General features: G+C 39.3%; 1 protein-coding gene across 3 annotated transcripts in view; it reads right to left on the reverse strand.

The window, feature by feature from the left end:
* The window catches only part of adamts9 (ADAM metallopeptidase with thrombospondin type 1 motif, 9), a 189,246-nt gene that overhangs the window by 65,247 nt on the left and 103,803 nt on the right, over positions 1-20,196 (reverse strand). For 2 of the 3 annotated variants that reach the window (XM_048606233.1, XM_048606232.1), the window contains exons 26-28: positions 15,942-16,220; positions 13,961-14,122; positions 11,006-11,182 (exon numbers count right to left, since the gene is read on the reverse strand). In XM_048606233.1, coding sequence (XP_048462190.1) covers positions 11,006-11,182; positions 13,961-14,122; positions 15,942-16,220 — 618 coding nt within the window. The remainder of the gene's footprint in view (positions 1-11,005; positions 11,183-13,960; positions 14,123-15,941; positions 16,221-20,196) is intronic. The other variant, XM_048606234.1, reaches the window with a different exon arrangement.

The raw sequence follows: 20,196 nt of genomic DNA on the forward strand, positions 1-20,196 counted from the left end.
AAATGTCAGCCTTTCTGCTCCTGTGATGCTGCTTGGCCTGCTGTGTTCATCCAGCTCTGCACCTTGTTGTCTCGGATTCTCCAGCATCTGCAGTTCCTACTATCTCTCATCCATATTGGAACTGGGCATCAAACTTCATGGGCAGCAGCTAAATGCACCCCACACCCACCTTGTACCAATCTCATGGTACATCTCTGATCCACTCACAGGATACTTCTACACTTTGATGCTGCACCAACAACTACCTTGTAATGCTCTAGCCAGGATACTTTGTGCTCAGGGACACACACCCAGCTCATGGACTCCACCAGGCTGCATGCTTGCTCTCATAGCACTCACTCTGAGCCTACTGGGTGCTCACAGCATCCTTGTCTTGCTATGCCTTTTCATATTTTGCCCTTGAGCCAGATGTACCAGGCTCACAGTACTGCAGTATTGCGCTGCTGCTTAGCACAGACACAAAACCAGGAAGCTTGGCATCATTGGGAGGCATGGCGGCTCAGTGGTTAGCACTGCTGCATCACAGTGCCAGGGACCTGGGTTCGATTCCACCCTTGGGTAACTGTCTGTGTGGAGATTACAAATTCTCCCCGTGTTTGTGTGGGTTTCCTCTGGGTACTCCGGTTTCCTCCCACAGTCCAGAGATATGCAGGGTAGGTGGATTGACCATGCTAAATTGCCCAGTATTCAGGGATGTGTAGATTAGGTGGTTTTTTTGGGGGATGGGGTCTGTGTGGGATGCTCTGAGTTTTGGTGTGGACTTGTTGGGCCAGAGGGCCTGTTTTTACATTGTAGGGATTCTATGATCATTGTCAGCAGATTTGAGTTAAGTCAAGAGAGATAGCCTTTTGTCAGGGGGTCCTGGCAGACTAAATCAAAGGTAACCTCCAATAATAGTCTCAACAATTGGACATGATCAGTCAGGTATTTGGGATGATCAGAGTCAGGATCCTCTCCTTGTAAGGAGCCAAATGTTAGGCAGTCCACCACCCATATTAACTTTTTCTGCCCTACTGTGGGCTGTTTTCCTCTTCAAATGAGAGAAAGGCAGGCATTATGGGAGGTGAAAGTGATTGGCACATCTGTTACTTTTGGTGCAGATAGGGAATGAGTAGTCAGCAAAGAGGGCATGCAGGGTTTGCGTTGTCACAGGTTGGAGTGGGTTACTGTGAATGACAGTAGATGTTATGGGCAATAGTGAGTGTGGAAGGGCATGAGCCTTGGTGGGAGGTAGGTATAGTACAGAGAAAGAGAAACTGTGAGGTATCAGAGAGAAGATGGTAGCACATACACTAGCAGAGCAGAGAAAGTCATTGACCTTCTTCCTACAGTGCTGTGCATTCCTCCAGGTGGCTGAGACTGCCCTTGCCCTGGGGGCAACCTCTGAGCAGGCTGGCATAGTCTGTTGTCATGGCCAGCTCTCGACATTCTGGTGGAAGAGGATGTCCTGTTTCTGCACCATCCCATCCTGTAGGATCTCCAGGACTCTGCTTTTGCAGAGTAGGGTGCCCATTTTCTCTGTCTGCCATGTCTGGGGCAAATTTCAGCATGGCAATTTCAGGCTAACGGTGATTGTCAAGGTGCACAATGGGCTTTTAAAGATGGCATCTGTACTAGGGATGCTGATCAATTCCAGGATATCACGGCAGTGGCAAGATGTTCCAGGAACAGTGAGTGGTAAGATGGGGCTAGACTAAGGCAAGAGAGGTGTTATAGGGGTGGTGCAGCAAATTAATGAGACAAGGCTGGTAAGTCATAGTTAGAAAACCCGCAAGGGCTAGAGGCGAGAAACCCTCCATGAAACTGACACTTAGACAAAAAAAAAGGCTCAGCACAATACTTGTGTTCTACTACAATACAGAGAGAGTTCACAAAGCAGGCCCTTCACACTTTTTATTTCTTCTATTAAGATGTGCCATAAAAATTCATTACATGTGTAATGAAAAGGCCAAAGAACCTGAATCTACTGCTCCAAATTGATGGAGAAAATTAATTTTTTTGTAATATTATTCCTTTTTAATTGTGTAATATAACTAATAGACAGTAAAACTGTGCTGGTTATATGAAATAAACTCGGTCATAGATATCGTCATAGAGTCATAGAGTCATACAGCATGGAAACAGAACCTTTGGTCCAACCAGTCAATGCCGAACATAATCCCAAACTAAACCAATCCCATCTGCCTGCTCCTGGCCTATATCCCTCCAAAACTGCCTATTTGTGTACTTATAGGTGTATTTTAAATGCTGTAATTGTGCCGCATTCACCACTTCTTCCGGAAGTTCATTTTACAAGCGAACCACCCACTGTATAAAACATTTGACCCCATGTCTTTTTTAATTCTCTCTCCTCTCACCTTAAAAATATGCCTCCTAGTCTTGAAATCCCCCATCCTAGGGAAAAGACACCTACCATTAACCATATCCATACCCCTCATGATTTTATAAATTTCTATAAGGTCACCTCTCAACCTCCTATACACCAGTTAAAAAAGTCCCAGTCTATTCAGGCTTTCTTTACAACTCAAACCTTCCTGATAAATCTCTTCTGAATCTTCTCTAGCTTCAAAATAACCTTCTTATAACAGGCTGACCAGAACTGGACACAGTACTCCAGAAGAGGTCTCATCAATGTCCTGCTCAACCTCAACATGTGTAGTTAAAGTCAGTGATAAGTAGCACGTACAAAGTACTGCCTGCCAATGATGCATGTTATAGATCAACAATGAAAACAAGTACGATAATTTGTAGGATTCCAGAAAATAGAGAAAGTAAATCGTATTTTGTCTATGCGTCAAGCCAGACTGTGTTTTAGAAAATCCAAGATGAGTGTAATGAACAGTTAGCATTGGCATAATTGCATTACATTACAGCATAAACATGCACAGATCTAAATCTCTCAGAATTGAATTCTTCTATAATCCTTACATGGTGCTTAGATTCCAAAAAATAAACACTAACATAATGATTTTGAAACTTTATCTGCTCTTTGCCTTCAGATGTTATATTAAGATTTCTTAATTTTGATCATTAAGAGCTAAGTTGATATTTCTTACTAACCAACGATCAGAACTGTGAAGTTTTCATTAATTTAATGCAGTCATCAATACACCACAAAAATATTTTGTTAATTTAGTACAGGTAAATACAATATTTTGTACAATTACATTTTCATTATCAACTCTAATGTTTCAATTGGCTTGTTATTCAATACCTGTGTATTTGGAGGTAAGATGTTTAATTTTTCAATGTTTTAAAGAATTGTTTAATACCAGAGATTATTTTCATGAAACCTCCAAAGAAGATCTGAATTCACATTCACATATTGTTGACATCCATTTTTATTTCCTCAATTACCAATATATGGATAAAAACATAGAACTTAAAATGTCTTCACGTACTGAGGTGGAAGATAATTAAATCAAATACAATCAACTATTTGTTTTTAAAGAGTTTTAAACTGATCTCTCTGATCTAAATGATCTCACAGATTTGTAGCTGAGGCCTAAGAACCAATTAATTGTGATCTTCCATCTTTTTTTGCACAAATCTTTCTTTGTACTCTTTGGAGGTTTACACAGATGGTCGAAAGATTTTTTTTAGGCCCCACAGTCAAATGAAGAAATTGAAAAAAATGTGTATACATTCAAAATTCCTTGCAAGAACAAGTGACAAGATCCTGGAATTCCACATTAGTAGAATGCCTCTTCAGTTAATGTACAATACCTTCTGAATATTTCATCATAAGCAAGTTTATGAAGAACATCTATATAGAAATCGGTTTGTCACATTTAGAGTGAATATTGTTTCATGATGTTCATGAGAATATAGAAAAAAATAAGTGTTGGTCAGTTCGAGGTGCTAAATGGTTCACTCGAGTTCCTAATTTGTGTGTATGTGCATAAACAGATGATTAGAGATATTACTTTTTAATTTGGTGGATGGCTTGTTACACAAGTAACAAAGATCAATCACAAAAACTGGATTGATCTATTGTGTCAGATGTTGTATAATCAAATGACAATGTGATCTGCCACAATGGCTTTTCCTTTTGCAGGCAGCTTTTATGTTCCCTCAGAAATTTCAGGTGCTTCATCTATTCCCTTGAGTAACAAACCAAAATTCTGTTAGTACTCTAGATCCTGATGTGAAATCTTCAGGATGATCTTATGAAGAAAGTTGTGAAACTTGATGATAAAAATCAGTCTGAGAAGTTACCGTTTACTACTTCTGCTACTAGCTTTAGGTCACTCATTATCAAACCTACTTAAATATATCCTCAAACCTAGAGTACTGTGTGCAGTTCCGGAATCCACATTATAGAAGGGATGTTATTGCACTAGAGAGGGTACAGAGATTTACCAGGATGTTGCCTGAGCTGGAGAGTTTCAATTATGAAGAGAGATTGGACAAACTGAGATTGTTTTCCTTAGAGTATAAGAGATTGAGAGGTTTACATGATTGAGATGTATAATATTAAAGGGGGCATAGATAGGGGAGACAGAAAGAAACTTTTCCCCATGATGGAGGAATTAATCACCAGGGGACATAGATTTAAGGTAAGGGGCAGAGCATTTAGAAGAGGTGTAAAGAAAAGCTTTTTCACCTAGAGGGCCGTGAGAATCTGGAACTCATTGCTGGTAAGGATAGTAGAGGCAGAAACCCTCATAACATTTAAGTAGTATTTAGATGTGCATTGGCCTAGCGGTATTATTGCTGGACCGTTAATCCAGAGACCTGGATAATGTTCTGGGGACCCAGGTTCAAATCCTGCCATGGCAGATGGTGGAATTTGAATTCAATAAAAATATCTGGAATTAAGAATCTAATGATGACTGTGAATCCATTGTTGATTGTTGGAAAAACCTACCTGGTTCACTAATGTCCTTTAGGGAAGGAAACTGCTATTCTTACCTGGTCTGGCCTACATGTGACTCCAGACCCATAGCAATGTGGTTGATACTAAACTGCCCTCTGGGCAAATAGGGATGGGCAATAAATGCTGCCTGATCAGCGACACCCTTATCCCGTGAGTGAATAAAGAATAAAAGAACTTGGCATACAATATTATAAGCCATGTGCTGGAAAATGGGATTATAATGGTTAGATGCTTGTTTTTAACCAGTGCCAACACAGTGGGCCAAAGAGTATTTTACTGTGCTGTGGATCTCTATGATTCTAAAGTAAAGGAAACCTTCAGGTTTTTAGGACTTAAAAATAATTCTGATTGTAGTGATTTTCATTATGATTTTAGAGCAGCAAATCCCATCTTTCCTGCACGTTACGGGGAGAGTGTTATGCTGATTTTAGTTTCTTATTTTACTGTCCGACTTAGTTGGGCAATTTTTGCTTTTTTTTCCCTGTTTGTCGGCTTTTGCTTGGAGGCGGTTATTACCAGCTTGGAATCCTACAAGGCAAAAGGTAATTTGATATTTACTTTTCATGTTGAATGTTACAGCCAGAAATACTCCAGAGTTTTAAATGAAAGTAGCTGATGTGACAGTCAGTGGGTAAATGTTTAATAGAAAGAACCTCACAAACAACAATAAATTAAATGACCATTTACTATGTTTTTGCAGATGTAAAGCAAGTATCTTGGCTAGTGCACGAAGAGTTTACCCTACTCTTCATTAAATGTGTCTTGGGATCTCCAATGCCCATCTGAATCATAAGAATAGGTAAACAAGTCCTCAACCAAAGAATAGCATCCAAAATAATGTTGCACTGCAGTGTTATACCAAAGTTACATCTTCAGCAGCAGGAATGTAATTTAACACAAATATAAAAACAGGTTATGGTGCATCAGAGATGAGTTATATTGGAATTCCTCGTGCCAACCAAATATCTGCCAGAGGTAAGTGTAATTTCTTAGCAGGAATAGGATTCCATACAGAATTCCTCTAGAATTCTCCACAAGACTAATACAGTTTTCTGAATAATTCTAAAATGAACAAAAAATTCTTCACTTGTGTTATTTATGGGGAAGTGGTAGTGTAGTGGTTTTGTCATTGGACTGGCAATGTAGAGATCCATGCTCTGAGGGATATGGTTTTGAATCGCACTACAGCAGATGGTGAAATTGAATTTATTTAATGAATATTGAACAAGAAAATAATCTAATAGCAACCACGAAACACTATCAATTGTCATAAAGACCCATCTTGTTCATTAATGTCCTTTATGGGTGGAAAACCCGCCATCCTCACCTGACCTGGCCTATACGGTTGAATCTGAAATGGCCTAGCAAGCCACTCTACTGTAGCTAGGTACTACAACGGATGATAAAAAGAATGAAACCAGTCAAACTATCCAGGATGAACTCAGGCACTGGAAACAACAATCAAATACCCATCCCTGTCAACACTGCAAAGTCTGGGGCCCTTGTGCTAAAATTGGGAAAGCTATCTCACAGACTGGTTTACCAACAGTCTGACATAGTCATACTCAAGGAATCATGTCCCAGACAGCACCATCACCATCTCTGGGAATGTCCTGTCCCACTGGCAGGACAGACCCAGCACAGGTGGTGGCACAGTGGTATACATTTAGGCATGAGTTGCCCTGAGAGTCGTCAACATTGAATCCAGATACCATAATGTATCACGGCATCAGGTCAAACATGGACAAGGAAACCTCTTTCTGATTACCACATCCCACACCCCCCCCACTCCCTCAGCTGGTGAATCAATTCTTCTCCATTTTGAGCACCACTTGGAGGAAGCACTAACTGTGGCAGGGAAACTGAATGTAATTTGGATAGTTCAGTGTCTATTGCCAAGAGCAGCTTTGGTAGCACCACTACTGACTGAAGTGTTTGAGTTCTAAAGGACATTGCTACTAGACTGGGTCTGCAACAGGGTGGGGAGGGAACCAGCAAGAACAAAAGCATACTTAAACCTATCCTCACCTACCTACCTGTTGCAGATGCATCTGTCTTGGGCAGTGTTAGTAAAAGTAAACACCACATGGTCCTTGTGAAGAGAAATCCCACCTTCACATCCTCTATCATGTTGTACGCAACTATCACCGTACTAAATAAGATAGACTCAAAACAGACCTACCAACCTAACACTAGACCTAAGAGGATTTGTGAGCTATCAGGAGTAGCAGAATTCTATTCAACCACAATCTATAACATTATGGCTCAGTCCATCCCCTACTCTCCACTACCAAGAAACCAGGGAATTAACCCTGGTTTGATGAAGAGTACAGGTGGACATGCAAAGAGCAGCTCCAGACACATCTAAAATTGAGATGTCATTTGGTGAAGTCACAGGGCCAGCTGCATGGCAAGCAATGTATACAGCATATGACAGAGCTCAGCAAGCCTAGAACCATTGGGTCTGATCTATGGAGTAGCAGTCCAGCATAACCAGTCATCAATGGTGGGGGACAATTAAATAACTCAGTGGAAGTGGAGGCACTCAAATACCTCCATTCTCAATGAAGTGGGAGCCCTGCATATCAGTGCAAAAGACTGAAGCACTGGCAAGCATCTTCACCCAGAAGTGCCCAATTGATGATACATCCAACTTCTTCCTGCAGTCCCCAAGCTCTCAGAAAATTCATATGATATCCAAAAGTGCTGAAGGCACCAGATACGGGAAAGGCTATGAGCTCAGATAACATTCTCAGAATAGTACTGAAGACTTGTTCTGGCGTCTAAAAATCATCCACAGAAAATACTTGCATATTTAGTGAAACTGCTACCATGCTCCTTGGAAGAAGGATAACATTGTAAAGTTTACCAAAGCTATGATAAAATGTGTAGACACCACATTCAAGTGAACTTTAAATATTGAGATGCAAAATGCACTCCATAACTCAATATTTGAATGACTATTCATGATAATTGATAACAAATTTATGTGAAAGTAATAACCAGCAAAGGTTTAACCATCTTCTGCCACCTCTTACTGACGTGTTCACTTGAATTGAACATTACATAAATAAATTTCTCCCAAAAGGTGACACAACATTGCACCAGAAGGATTTTTTTTAAGGTGTTAGGAACAATAGTTGAACCAAGCAAGGATCACTACACAGTTGTTACAGCAAGTAAACTCATCTGTGGTGTAATTGCAACCTTTTATTTATATCCACAATGCCAGCTATTTCACTTTCAATTTGATTCAAATTTATATCCTAATTGACAAATCAGCTCTATTTGTGTAAGAATTGTATCATACAAAGTAAAAAAAAACAAAGTCCACTGTGGAAATTAACAATTTTCATGCTCATCATTCATTAGCTAAAGGTTTCAAAAATTAGATTTGAATCTTCAAAAATGTTACTTCTGAGGGATATTATGAACAAATAGAAATCTTTTGTCTTTAAGATTAAATTTACACTGTAAAACATAGTTTAATATTTAGGTTTAATATAAACCTGTTAACTGTACAGAATTCTTTTGTACATTTTTTAAAGCAAATATATAGAAGATACATTTTTGTGGATGTGGCAATTTAACACCAGGATTCTCTCAAAAGAAAGACATAATTAAACATTTCATCTGCTTAAAATATATCACAATAATAATCTTTGCTGTGGACCATAAAATATTTACACATTTGTAATGTGAACAAATACTTCATTAATAAATTAAGCTCTTTAGCAATATGTACATTTTTCTTAGCATTGTAAATGCTTTTATTGCCAGGGTATCTAACATATCAAAGCAGTTATCCAAGACAAATATTTATGATAATACTTTTAGCCTAAATTTATAAACAATGAAGACAGTAAAACACTAGAAATATATTTAATATTCTCTCTGATCTACATACACTAATTAATAGAGAACTTAATGGTAGAGAGAAGCAAAATGATGCAAAAATGTTAATATTGCTGCAAACTAATACTATCTAGTTTGTAAAATACTTAGCACAATTATGTTACTACAGAAGGGATTGTTCATTTTAGCACCTGTATGTTATTTGTTAATGTGCATTTTACAGTGAAGGAGTTGTTTAATGTGTAAGTACTGCTGTCAGGGATCATGGCTCACCAGCAGCAGAAACTCATAAAATTATCCCCCAAGTGTTTTGTCACTTTTGTAGTGCCACAAATGTAATGTCATGCATTAACAAAAAATTTAGATTTTGTTCTGTTAAAGTTATCAACAAAGGTATCTGATTAGAACAAGGCAGCTTAAGATTTTGTTTAGAATTCAACAGAGTTCAATTTGCACAGGCCACAGGTTAGTGTTCACAGATTCATACATTTACATGTAGGTGGAATAAAACACTTTACCCAAAAATGACTGCAACCTAGGGTAATACTTTCCACCGTACATAATAAGGTGCATGGCCATAGCTGTGGTTTATCCATGTTTAACTTTATTTTAAATGCAATGTTGCTATGCATATTTATGTGCAAATAGGCACTAGTTTCTGATTTAATATTTGCCCACTCTGTAGAGGCAATTCAAATTGATAATATAAAACAAACGAGGAGTTCAGACAAGTTTTGTGTGTTTAATCCCACTCAAATGTAGTGTCACATTAATCAGACCTGAGGCAACCCAGAAAGTATGAAGACAGGAGTTGGGATCAAGTGAAATGGGTCTATACACAAATGAGTACATGTCTTTGTAACTTTGGATTACAAAATAAATATTGGCTAAGCACACTTACCTGTTGTCAACAGCCTGATATCACATCATATTAATCGGTAACATACCTTAATGGTTGCATTAATACCATTATACACCAGGCCACAATTTTAAACATAAACACATTGAGGAGCACTGTATATATGTACGTTCTCAAACATGTACCTGACAAAATGAAAGAAAAGCTTCACCCATGAATTGTATCAGAAAATTCCCTTATTAACATACTGTTTTTATGCTATTGAGGTGATAAGTTGGTGTTCAAGTACAGAATGAGTAGTGACCTATAGTTAAATCTAATGGCCTTTCCTAGCCTCTCGGAGATAGCAAGAGCTACAGCTGCTGGAGTCAGAGTCAACACAGTGTGAAGCTAGAGGAACACAGCAGGTCAGACAGTATCAGAGGAGCAAAAAAGTCGACCTTTTAGGTTGAGACCCTTCTTCTGAGTCCAAACTTCTTTGACCTGAAATGTCAATTTTCCTGCTCCTCTGATGCTGCCTGACCTGTTGTGTTCCTCCAGCTCCACACTGTATCTTCTTTCCTAGCCAGATTATTTTTGCAAAGATTAAAAAAGGATGATAAAAGAAAATCACTTGAAAGATTTAGCAACAATTCAAACATTATTTTTTAACTATTGAACGGATGCATTACTTCTTATAAACAAAAGATGGTACCAGTAGACCATTCTGGCAAAAAGATGACAGCTAAATAGCTTGGTTAGAATTTGATGAAGGATTTCCAAGTTGCTGAGGGACTATACACTTGTTAGAAATTTATATAAAGTTCAGAATATCTGAAAAATTAGCTGAGTCTTTGGTAAGAGTTTTTGACACTAAATTGAACTGTAGGGATGTACTTAAGTTATTGGAGGTAAAATTCAATTTTTTCACAAGAGTGGTTCAGTTATCGGTTATACACACTCCCAATTTGATTTCCATTTAAATTAATTTGTCTCCTCCCTTTTTGCATCTCCTCTAAAATTGATTTTCACTCCCATTGATAGGTAACATAGTCACAGATACACAGACATTACATATCTTAACATAAATCTAATACTCACTATTCAAGAAAAGGACAGGAGTAAAATTCCTCCTAGATAGTTGGAACTTTAGGATTATTAAAGATAGTAATGTACAGGCTCCCAGACTGTTCTGTTATTAAAATAGATTTTTGCACCAACTGCCTGTGAATTGAGGTACATAATTGTGTATTGTATATTACTGGCCTCCATGTTATTAACAGCAGCATGGATTCAAATAGGAAATAATAAATGTAAACTTGCAAAAAGGTGAACATTTACAAAACTATTCCCTGGCATTAAGCAGATCTGTTATAAACTAACATATCCACAGGCTGATGAACTAAGTTATATAAATAGAAGGATTATCGTACCGAGCTCCAACGACCTCTGTGCCAGACATCACTTGTAGGGCAAGCTCGAGTATTGCATTGTTCACGATCAGGAGGTTTGTCAAGAATTTCACAGTTCTGGTCACTTAACCTTTGGCCATTTGGAAGCTGACAAATAACTAGTCTTGTTCTTGCTCCACCACCACAGAGCTGGGTGCACTATAAATTTAACACCAACACCACAGCCATTAAAAAAGTGATAATTTTGCATTAGAAACAAACAGAAAAGGAGGGTTGAAAAAGTTCTGTTCAGAATCTTAAGAAAGTATTTTGGAATATTAACAGTTCAAAAGAAAATAATATATAAGAGTTTAAAGGATCAGATATGCTTTTTATTGTAAAGATTTTGGAATTTTAATGTACTCGGAATATTATCTCACTTTTAAATTGACTAATTGATTTATTAATTCAAATATTTCTAAATCATTTAAGAACCATTCTAACCCAAAACAGGTAGGTGCGCAATGTGTGATGAGAAAACAGTTAAACATCTTGGTCACAGTTGGTCAAAGTAATTTCAATCCAGTGAGTGGAATGAATGCTTCTTGTTGATGAAAGTAGCCTCCAAAATACAGCACGTAGAGTGTTAATTTAGAATATTGTAAATTGCCTTTCTATTTTATGTCCTTTCCACTGTTGCTAACATTAGGTGATTAATGAACTCATAGGGCATCATTTTTAGAATAGTTTACGTGACAACTTATGCAAGGAAACATTTTTCAATAAGAGGGAAATAACAGTATTAACAAATGTTATAGCTTCTCACTATTGCATATGCAGATGTACACAAGAGAACTGAAATACTGTTTATAGATCACTGCTGAACATACCCTATGGAAATAGCAATGTAGAAACCAGAACGTGCTATCCAATTCCTGAAGTCTGACCTGTCATTCAATTACATCGTGACAGATGTGAACCCCAACTCACTTTGCCTGCCTTTTGTTCAAATCTCTTGATATCTTTCCCACCACCACCAAAATAAAAAAGTTGATCTCAGCCAACAAATTCAAAGTTACACCAAAAGTAGAGGCTTTTAAGGGAGAATGGTTCAAAGTTCCAATGCCCTTTGCATGAAAACATGTTTCCAAGTTTCACCTCTAAATGGCTTTGCACTAATTTTAAGACTGCGTCCTTTGGTTCTGGATTTATCTATCTAATTTAGTTTATTTTATCATTTTAAAAATTTATTTTAAGTCACCTCTCAACTGCCTAAATGCAAGGGAGTTCAAGCAACAGGCCCTGATAATTTACTATTTAACCCATGGTAATAATCTGATGAATCTGAAGTGTACTCTCTCAAGGGTACATGTACATTTCCTGAAACCTGGTGTCCAAATAGAATAAACTAGATGAGATTGGACCAACAGTTCTGTACAACTGAAACATAAATTCCTCATCATTGAATCCCTTGAAATAAAGGACAACATTTTACAACAAATTAGATTATTTTCTGTACCTGTGCACTTGCTTTCAATACACTGTTACTTGGAAACCTTTGAGGTTAATTAATATATTCAAGAATGAGATTAATACATTTTTATTAGTAAGGGCATCAAAGGTAGGTAAATTGAGCGGAAGTGCAGATGGTCCAACTAAATGGTGGAACATGTTCAAATAGACTGTTGTTATTTTTATTCCTTTGTCCCACCCTCATTTTGTTAATACCGTCCTGAAGCTGTTAGAGTCTTTTCTTTAAATGTGTGTAGATTATATTCTAATAACACTAAAGATCAACTGTAGTACTAACCTGTGGCCACACATAAGATGCAATGAAAGTTTTCCTGAGCTGTACTGAGAGTCCAAAGCATTAAGCCTTCAGTTTCTAATTAAAGTTTCATTGTGGGCCAGGAGAAGAAGTGTTTCTTCAAGTCTCAAAACAGAACCCACGAGAATCCCCTGTTCTAGTTTTGGGTCCATCTCTCCTGGTCTTAGTGCCTGTCAAACACTTATCTTCAACAGTTAACTTTGTCTTGAGGATCATTCCCTCAGGTTTCTAGCCAGGATAGCTACTCACTAGGTTGCATTCCTAGAGATGACTTAAAATTATCACCACTATATGGCAAAACCAACATGTTTTATGTTAATGGTGGATTGAAACAATAAGGTATTTAATTGTCAGCATGCTTCGAAATCCTATTAGGCTCATCAATCTTGAGGAAGTCATGTTTCCCTGATATTTCCTCATTTATTCAATCTCCAAGTATAATTATTGCATTACTGTCACATGAGCAAGTACTGGACACACCTATGTAAAATATAAGACCTCATATAATGCAGTTTAATGCCTTATGTTTACAATTTGGGGTTAAGTAGTAATTACAGAAAAGCGATCTCATGTGCATTGCTTACTCTGCAACTTTTTAGCATGAAGTTACACAAACTTTGTTTTAATCAGCACTCTCGATGAATGGGCAACAATTATATTCCTGAAATACCGGAAGTTCATGTATTATCACAATCTTTCCAACGTTCGAATAGTCAGTTGAGGATGTGACCGAGAAGGCTCTCTGCCAGCAAGTTTTATTTAAGTAATTTATGCTGTAAATAAAGTATAATAGTGATGTACATACGCCCTGCATTACATTGTTTTTTCACATTGATTATCTGGACCTCTTAAGCAACTGGAATATTTGATCAACCAGCACACTCCTGGTCCCATAGGCGCGGTTAATAAAATGTTTGCTGTACATGTAAATTTTGCCTCCAAATCTCACGAAATCCACATTACATCAGACAGCCAAATACCACTTTTCAAAATAAAACAAAGTCATTGAGCAAAAAATAATAAAATTTGAGAAATGCTGAAATAAGACATATTTTGTTAAGCACCAGATGAAATACTTTGACAAAATGGGTCTTTTTCTCGTTAATGCTCATGTTCTGCATTACCAAACAATTAATTGATAAAAAGATTATTAAAAGAAGAAACACTACCTCTCCCCAGTTGCCATAAACCCACTGAGGACAAGGACCAGATTCACAGGACCTCATTTCAACAGGCTTAGCCTGTTCTGTGCAGTAGTTGGTATCATATCCATCTTCATCTTGGCAAACCACAACACGCCTTTGGAATCCTCCAGCACATGTACTAGAACACTACAAAAAGAATTGAATCTGTATTAAAGCAATGAAATATCCACAGGCTTATTCGATGTCTACATAACAAAGTGGTTCACTCGGCAACACCCTCACCTCTGAACAATCAGGTTCCTGTGCAAATTCCACTCCAGGACTTTGGTACAATAATCAAGACTGATATTTTAGTTCAGCACTGACGCAGTGCCACACTGTCAGAGATGCTGTCTTACAGATAGGATATTAAATTGGAGCCCCATCTGCCTACTTGAGTGGATCACACAGCAGTATTTGGAAGAAGTGTAGGGGGGTTAAACCCCGTGTCCTGGCTAATATTTATCCTCATTCAACATGATAAGAGCAGATTATCTGGTCATTATCATACTGCTGCTTGTGGGGCTTTGCCATGTCGTACTGGCTGTCACAGTTCCTAGTTTACAACAGAGCCTACATTTCTAAAAGTACTTCATTGACTGTAAAGCATGGTGGGACATCCGGTGGTTGTGACAAGTGCTATATAAATGTAAATCTTACTATTTTACGTAGCTGGACATTCTTTAGTATGTTTGACTATGCTGAAGGAGTGATAGAATTTCAAATTTGAATTGTTGTTAATTGGAACCTAAGCCTATTAATTTACCTGATCTTTAGGCAGGCATTCTGTCAATGACAAAAGCTGCGCAATGTGGAAACAAAATTCCTCAACATGTAGGGGAACCTGAATTTTTGTCTGAAACTCAGCCTCTTGTTCCTTGAGCCCTTTCAATATGGATGCGTCTATACTTTTGTTGGTTGTAATGGAAGATGTTGCAAAGAGAGGTTAGCTATAAGTTTTATACAGCTTAAATAGCAAATAAATTAATAAAAATGAAATTCAAATTGAATCCAGGGAACAGGGATAAAAATATGATAGTTCTCTTCTAACTTCAGCAAATTGTATAGGTAAAGCTTAGGAAGAGTGACAGAAAGCTTGCTCAAAGGAATAGGACTTGATAAGGCTTTTAAAGGGTGGAGAGATGTAGAAATGAGAGGTTTATGGAGGGAGGTTCAAAGTCGATCTGCAGTAACAGAACTGTCTGCTATCAGTAGTAAGATGAAGGGAGGGAATATAAAAAGGTGAGTAGAGATTGCAGATATTTGATAAGGTAAGATACAGTTGGTTCTGATATAACGCAATAGTTCCATTCTCGTGCAATCTTGCATTATAAAGAAAATTGCGCCATGGCTGCGCCATTTGAACTAATGGGGCCGGAATCACATTATAGCCAATACAGGTAAGGAAAGTTTGCATTCTACAAATAGCGGTCTAAATCTCCAATCACATTAAAGCCAAATCGCATTGAAGAAACACACATTATAGCAGAACTGACTGTATTACAGATGAGGACAAGGATGTAGAATTAAATGGAGGGCTCTTGTGTGATGCAGTGATAGTGTCCCTCCCTCCAAAGCTGCATAATAACATCTCTGAAAAGGTTGATTAGAAAATATCGAATTGAATGTACTGGAGTTAGGGAAACAGTATATGCCAGTTTAGGCCAGGAGTGAACTTAATTTGAGAAGATAGATGCTGAAGAGTTTTGAACAAATTGCAGATCATCAAATGTGAACAATGGGATGACCAATAGAAAATATGGGTTCTACCGATGCCAAGGATGTGAGTTTGGCTGATATAAAAATTGAGGTTAAGAATGGATTGAAAGGTGGGAAAAATCAATGATAGGAAACATGCAATTATGGGCAAGCAATAAATGAATCAAAAAAGTACAATTGCTAAATGTACACATGCATTTATTACAAAAGGTTAAAAAAAAATCAATACTAGCCAACAGCTACTTACTGCTCCCCAAGGTCCAGTTCTCCACTGACTGCCTCCAGGTAGCGAGGTGCGATCTGAATCATCATGGGTTGGTAGGATCTTAACCCGAGGAAATAAATGATCATTCTGTCCAGATCTATCATATCCATGACGTCGTGGACTGCAACTTGGCATGGCACAATCTTGCTCAGTTAGTGGCTGATCATCAAGATCACACTCACTCTCGCTTACAATCTGATTCTTGTAATTCATGCAACTCACATGACGTGTTGCTTTACCTTGGCCACAGGTCACAGAACACTGCGTTGGAAGAATTAAAAACAAATATGGAATAACTCTTTCCAGAAGAAAGAAAGAAGCAAAACCAACAGAGCAAGATCTTATTGAAAAGCAGAATATGATAGATACTGGAAAGCTAATATACAACAGGAAATGTTGGAAAAGACTCAGAAGGTCAGGCAGTATTTGTGTAGAGAGAAACAGTGAATGATTCAGGTCTGTACACCATCACCACAGAGGAGCCAGTGGCAAGGTGCCTACCTGCACCATCCATCAGCGCACAGACAGTGCACAGGGTATACTATTAGGTAGAGCAGGTTCAGGCACACAATCTGGTGAGTACATCACTAAAACATGTCCACAGTTGATAGAGGAAGAAATAGCCAAGGTCTCTGACACTCAAAAAACTGCCAGAGATCAGATATGTTGTGAGCCCCAGTTAAAAGGCACAGCCCTGTGCTCAGCCATAAGTGACATGGTCAACTTGCAGACATAGGCAGAGGAATATCAGGCAGGCATGCCTAAGGCCCTCAGTAGATTGGAGTCAAAGATGAAGGAGCCCATCTGTGTTCTCACCGTGGTGGTGGCTTCAGCAAGCAAGCATCTAGCTGCCTCCAAGGAAAAAGGTGGTGGCAGCTCCGAGGCTCAGGCAGAATGCTCAGTAACTGTTGGATTGGTGCATGGACTGACACTCCATCACTATAGCCCTGGGTACTCAACATCAATGGCACAGTTGGAGGAGGATAAGTCACCTCAGCCTCCCTCCAGGTACCATTTCCTCTCAAGGAGACAGGGTATCCACAGAGGAAAAACAGAGGTGACCGACAAGGTGGTCCAACACCACAACACTGTTAAGAAGGTACACAAACACAAATACCAGGAATTCTCTTCCTAAGGGCATTGTGGGTCTACCTACAGCATATGGACGGCAATGCTTCCTCTTTAAAAGCAGACTTCCAGCTTACAGGGAGGGAATGTCTTTTATCACCCCCATAGCCATTCTTGTATGGGCTGAGGGCCTTTGAAAGATTGCATCTTTGGAAATGTAGGGGGCATAAGAAGAATAGCCACTTTGATCTATGCCACAGCCCTTTCACTTGTAGGAAATCTGTAAGAATAGTGTGTGAAAGCACATGACCCTAATAATGGGATGCTTTACCTCAGATATCCTTCCCCATGAATCTCCAGGATATACCCTCACAGATTTTGCACCTGACAAGGGCCCCGAGCAGCTTGCCTTCCACATGATTCTGTATTGCTGTGGGTCTTCAGAAGACAGTTCCTTGCCACCAACCTCACAAGAGCATGGAGGCTTCTACTAAAGATCCCCTACCTTCTAGGCTGTCAATGCCCTTTCACATCCGCAATAGCCATTCAGATTCTAATTTATATTGTTCCAAAAAACAGCAAGCCTCCCTTCCCCCTCCAGCCTGAGGTGGCTGGCAGTGACAGTGGGAGCAGGTAGCCCAGGGCAGCGGTGAGGGCAAAATCAAGCCCTTTGAGGAATGAGAGCCCAGGGCTGTGATGTTGAACTATTAACTACGTTTTTGTTTTGTTTTTTCTATGCTTTCGTAAGAAGGACCGAAATGTTTAACTTCTTGGCTTGCTTTCTTTGTTTTTTTGCTTTGTACTAAGATTCTGTGCCTAGGTACATTTGTACCTAAGATGGCACTATTTGTGGCAGCTTGTAAACTTTTCACTGTATTCATGCGAGTGAGAACATGTGACAATATAAGCTAATTCTAATTCTCATACCTGACTTCTCTTATCACCCATTATTTTGTGTGTGAGGATATGGAAGTTAAAGCAGTACAGATTATAGTCTTTGTAACAGTCTGCCTTCACCAATGAGGAAGATGAGGTATTGAGTGAATGTACTTTGATCTATTGACTCTTGTAAGCCCTAATGAGATATCAATCAGGCCACAGAGTACTTCCATTCAGTAGTTAACAACATCAGATTACAATTGGATGGTGTGACCTAAAAAAAACACGTTTTAAATCAATCTGTTTGGGTAAGTTATGACACAGCTCCAGGGCAAGTAAGTCATGAACCCAGGCCCAGGGTTAGGGACACTACCACTGCACCATAAGACACCCAAATAAGTTTTAATCAACCTGTTTGCACATGTTTATAACACATCTGAGGAGCAGGTAAGACTTATACATGAAAATTTTGACCCAGCGATAGGGGCACTACTGCTATACCACAAGAGGCTGCATGCTCCCCTACTCTATAGATCTCAGCCTGCTACTATCAATTTCCAAAAGAACAGGAACCATTCCCTGAAATAGCCAATACAACCAGACTCATCCACAGACTTGATCTGCCTACAGCCTCAAAGATACTATGGCTCTCTCAGCCACAAGCTGCTGCCTTGTCTTTTGTGGTAAGTTTCTACCAACAAGCAATGCACAGCCATCTTCCATTTGGGTTCCATGATGGCACAGTGTCAAGTACTGATGTGATATCTTTTGACATTTCTACAGCAGTTGTAGAGGTTACACAAACATTTACAAAGTTTTGCTACAAGGAGAAAAGGCAAAGAGCCCAGCCTGAGACCAAGCCACCAGATATGTTTCTGTTATATGCGGTCGAATATCTGAAGCACTGAGTTAATCATAGAATCCCTACAGAGTAGAAACAGGCCCTTTGGCCCAACAAGTCCACACCGACCCTCACAGCATCCCTCCCAGACCCATCCACCTATAACCCACCTAATCTACACATCCCTGAGCACTATGGGCAATTTAGTATGACCAATTCACCTAGACTGCACATCTTTGGACTGTGGGAGGAAACCGGAGCACCCGGAGGAAACCCACGCAGACGTGGGGAGAATGTGCAAACTCCACACAGACAGTCTCCCGACGGTGGAATCAAACCCGGGTCCCTGGTGCTGTGAGGCAGCAGTGCTAACCACTGAGCCCCCGTGCTGCCCTGTGCTGAGTATCTCAATTATACAGTAATCATTTAGAGTCATAGAGTTGTACAGCATGGAAACAGACCCTTCAGTCTAACTCGTCTATGTTGACGAGATTTACAAAGGTTCAATTAATTCTAGCAAGTTGTGTAATTACTGAGATACAAATTCACACAGATGAGATATTTGACAGCTGATGGTAAGAAAGTTTCAGGGCGAGAGAACCTCATTGGTAAAGTTTATCTTGACAGCTAGAACTTGGTTTTTGGATTCTTGCCCGATTAAGTTCTCTCTGCTGTCGTTTTTTTCTCACCTCTTCTGTGAGGAGAAAATCACTCCTTCTGTTTCTCCTTCTACATAGATATATCCAACCTGTCAAGTGTTTTCCAGCATTTTCTTTTCTTTCAGACAAAATTTTACATTAGACCATGTGTGGTGGTTGAAACTGAAACTACCAACTGGAACAAAGAAACAGAACCTGAATGAGAAACGTCAAGAAATTCAAACAGATAAAATAATTTCAGCTGGAGGTCAAGCAGAAGCCATGAGAAAGTAAGAGTGTAAATTGACATTTTTCAGTCAATTTTATAATTGAATACAAATCTGCTCCAGGATGCTCAACCAGACACATCACTGTTGAATCAGAGATAGTAGGAACTGCAGATGCTGGAGAATCCGAGACAACAAGGTACAGGGCTGGATGAACACAGCAGGCCAAGCAGCATCATAGGAGCAGAGAGGCTGACGTTTCGGGCCTAGACCCTTCATCAGAAAAGGGGGAGGGGAAGGGGGTTCTGAAATAAATAGGGAGAGAGTGGGAGGCGGATAGAAGATGGATAGAGGAGAGGATAGGTGGAGAGGAAACAAACAGGTCGAAGAGGCGGGGATGGGGCCAGTAAAGGTGAGTGTAGGTGGGGAGTTAGGAAGGGGATAGGTCAGTCCAGGGAGGACGGACAGGTCAAGGGGGCGGGATGAGGTTGGTCGGTAGGAGATGGAGGTGTGGTTTGAGGTGGGAGGAGGGAATAAGTGGGAGGAAGAACAGGTTAGGGAGGCAGGGACGAGCTGGACTGGTT

Source organism: Rhincodon typus, chromosome 16 (assembly GCF_021869965.1).
Source record: "Rhincodon typus isolate 14 chromosome 16, sRhiTyp1.1, whole genome shotgun sequence".
NCBI classification, from domain to species: Eukaryota; Metazoa; Chordata; class Chondrichthyes; order Orectolobiformes; family Rhincodontidae; genus Rhincodon; species Rhincodon typus.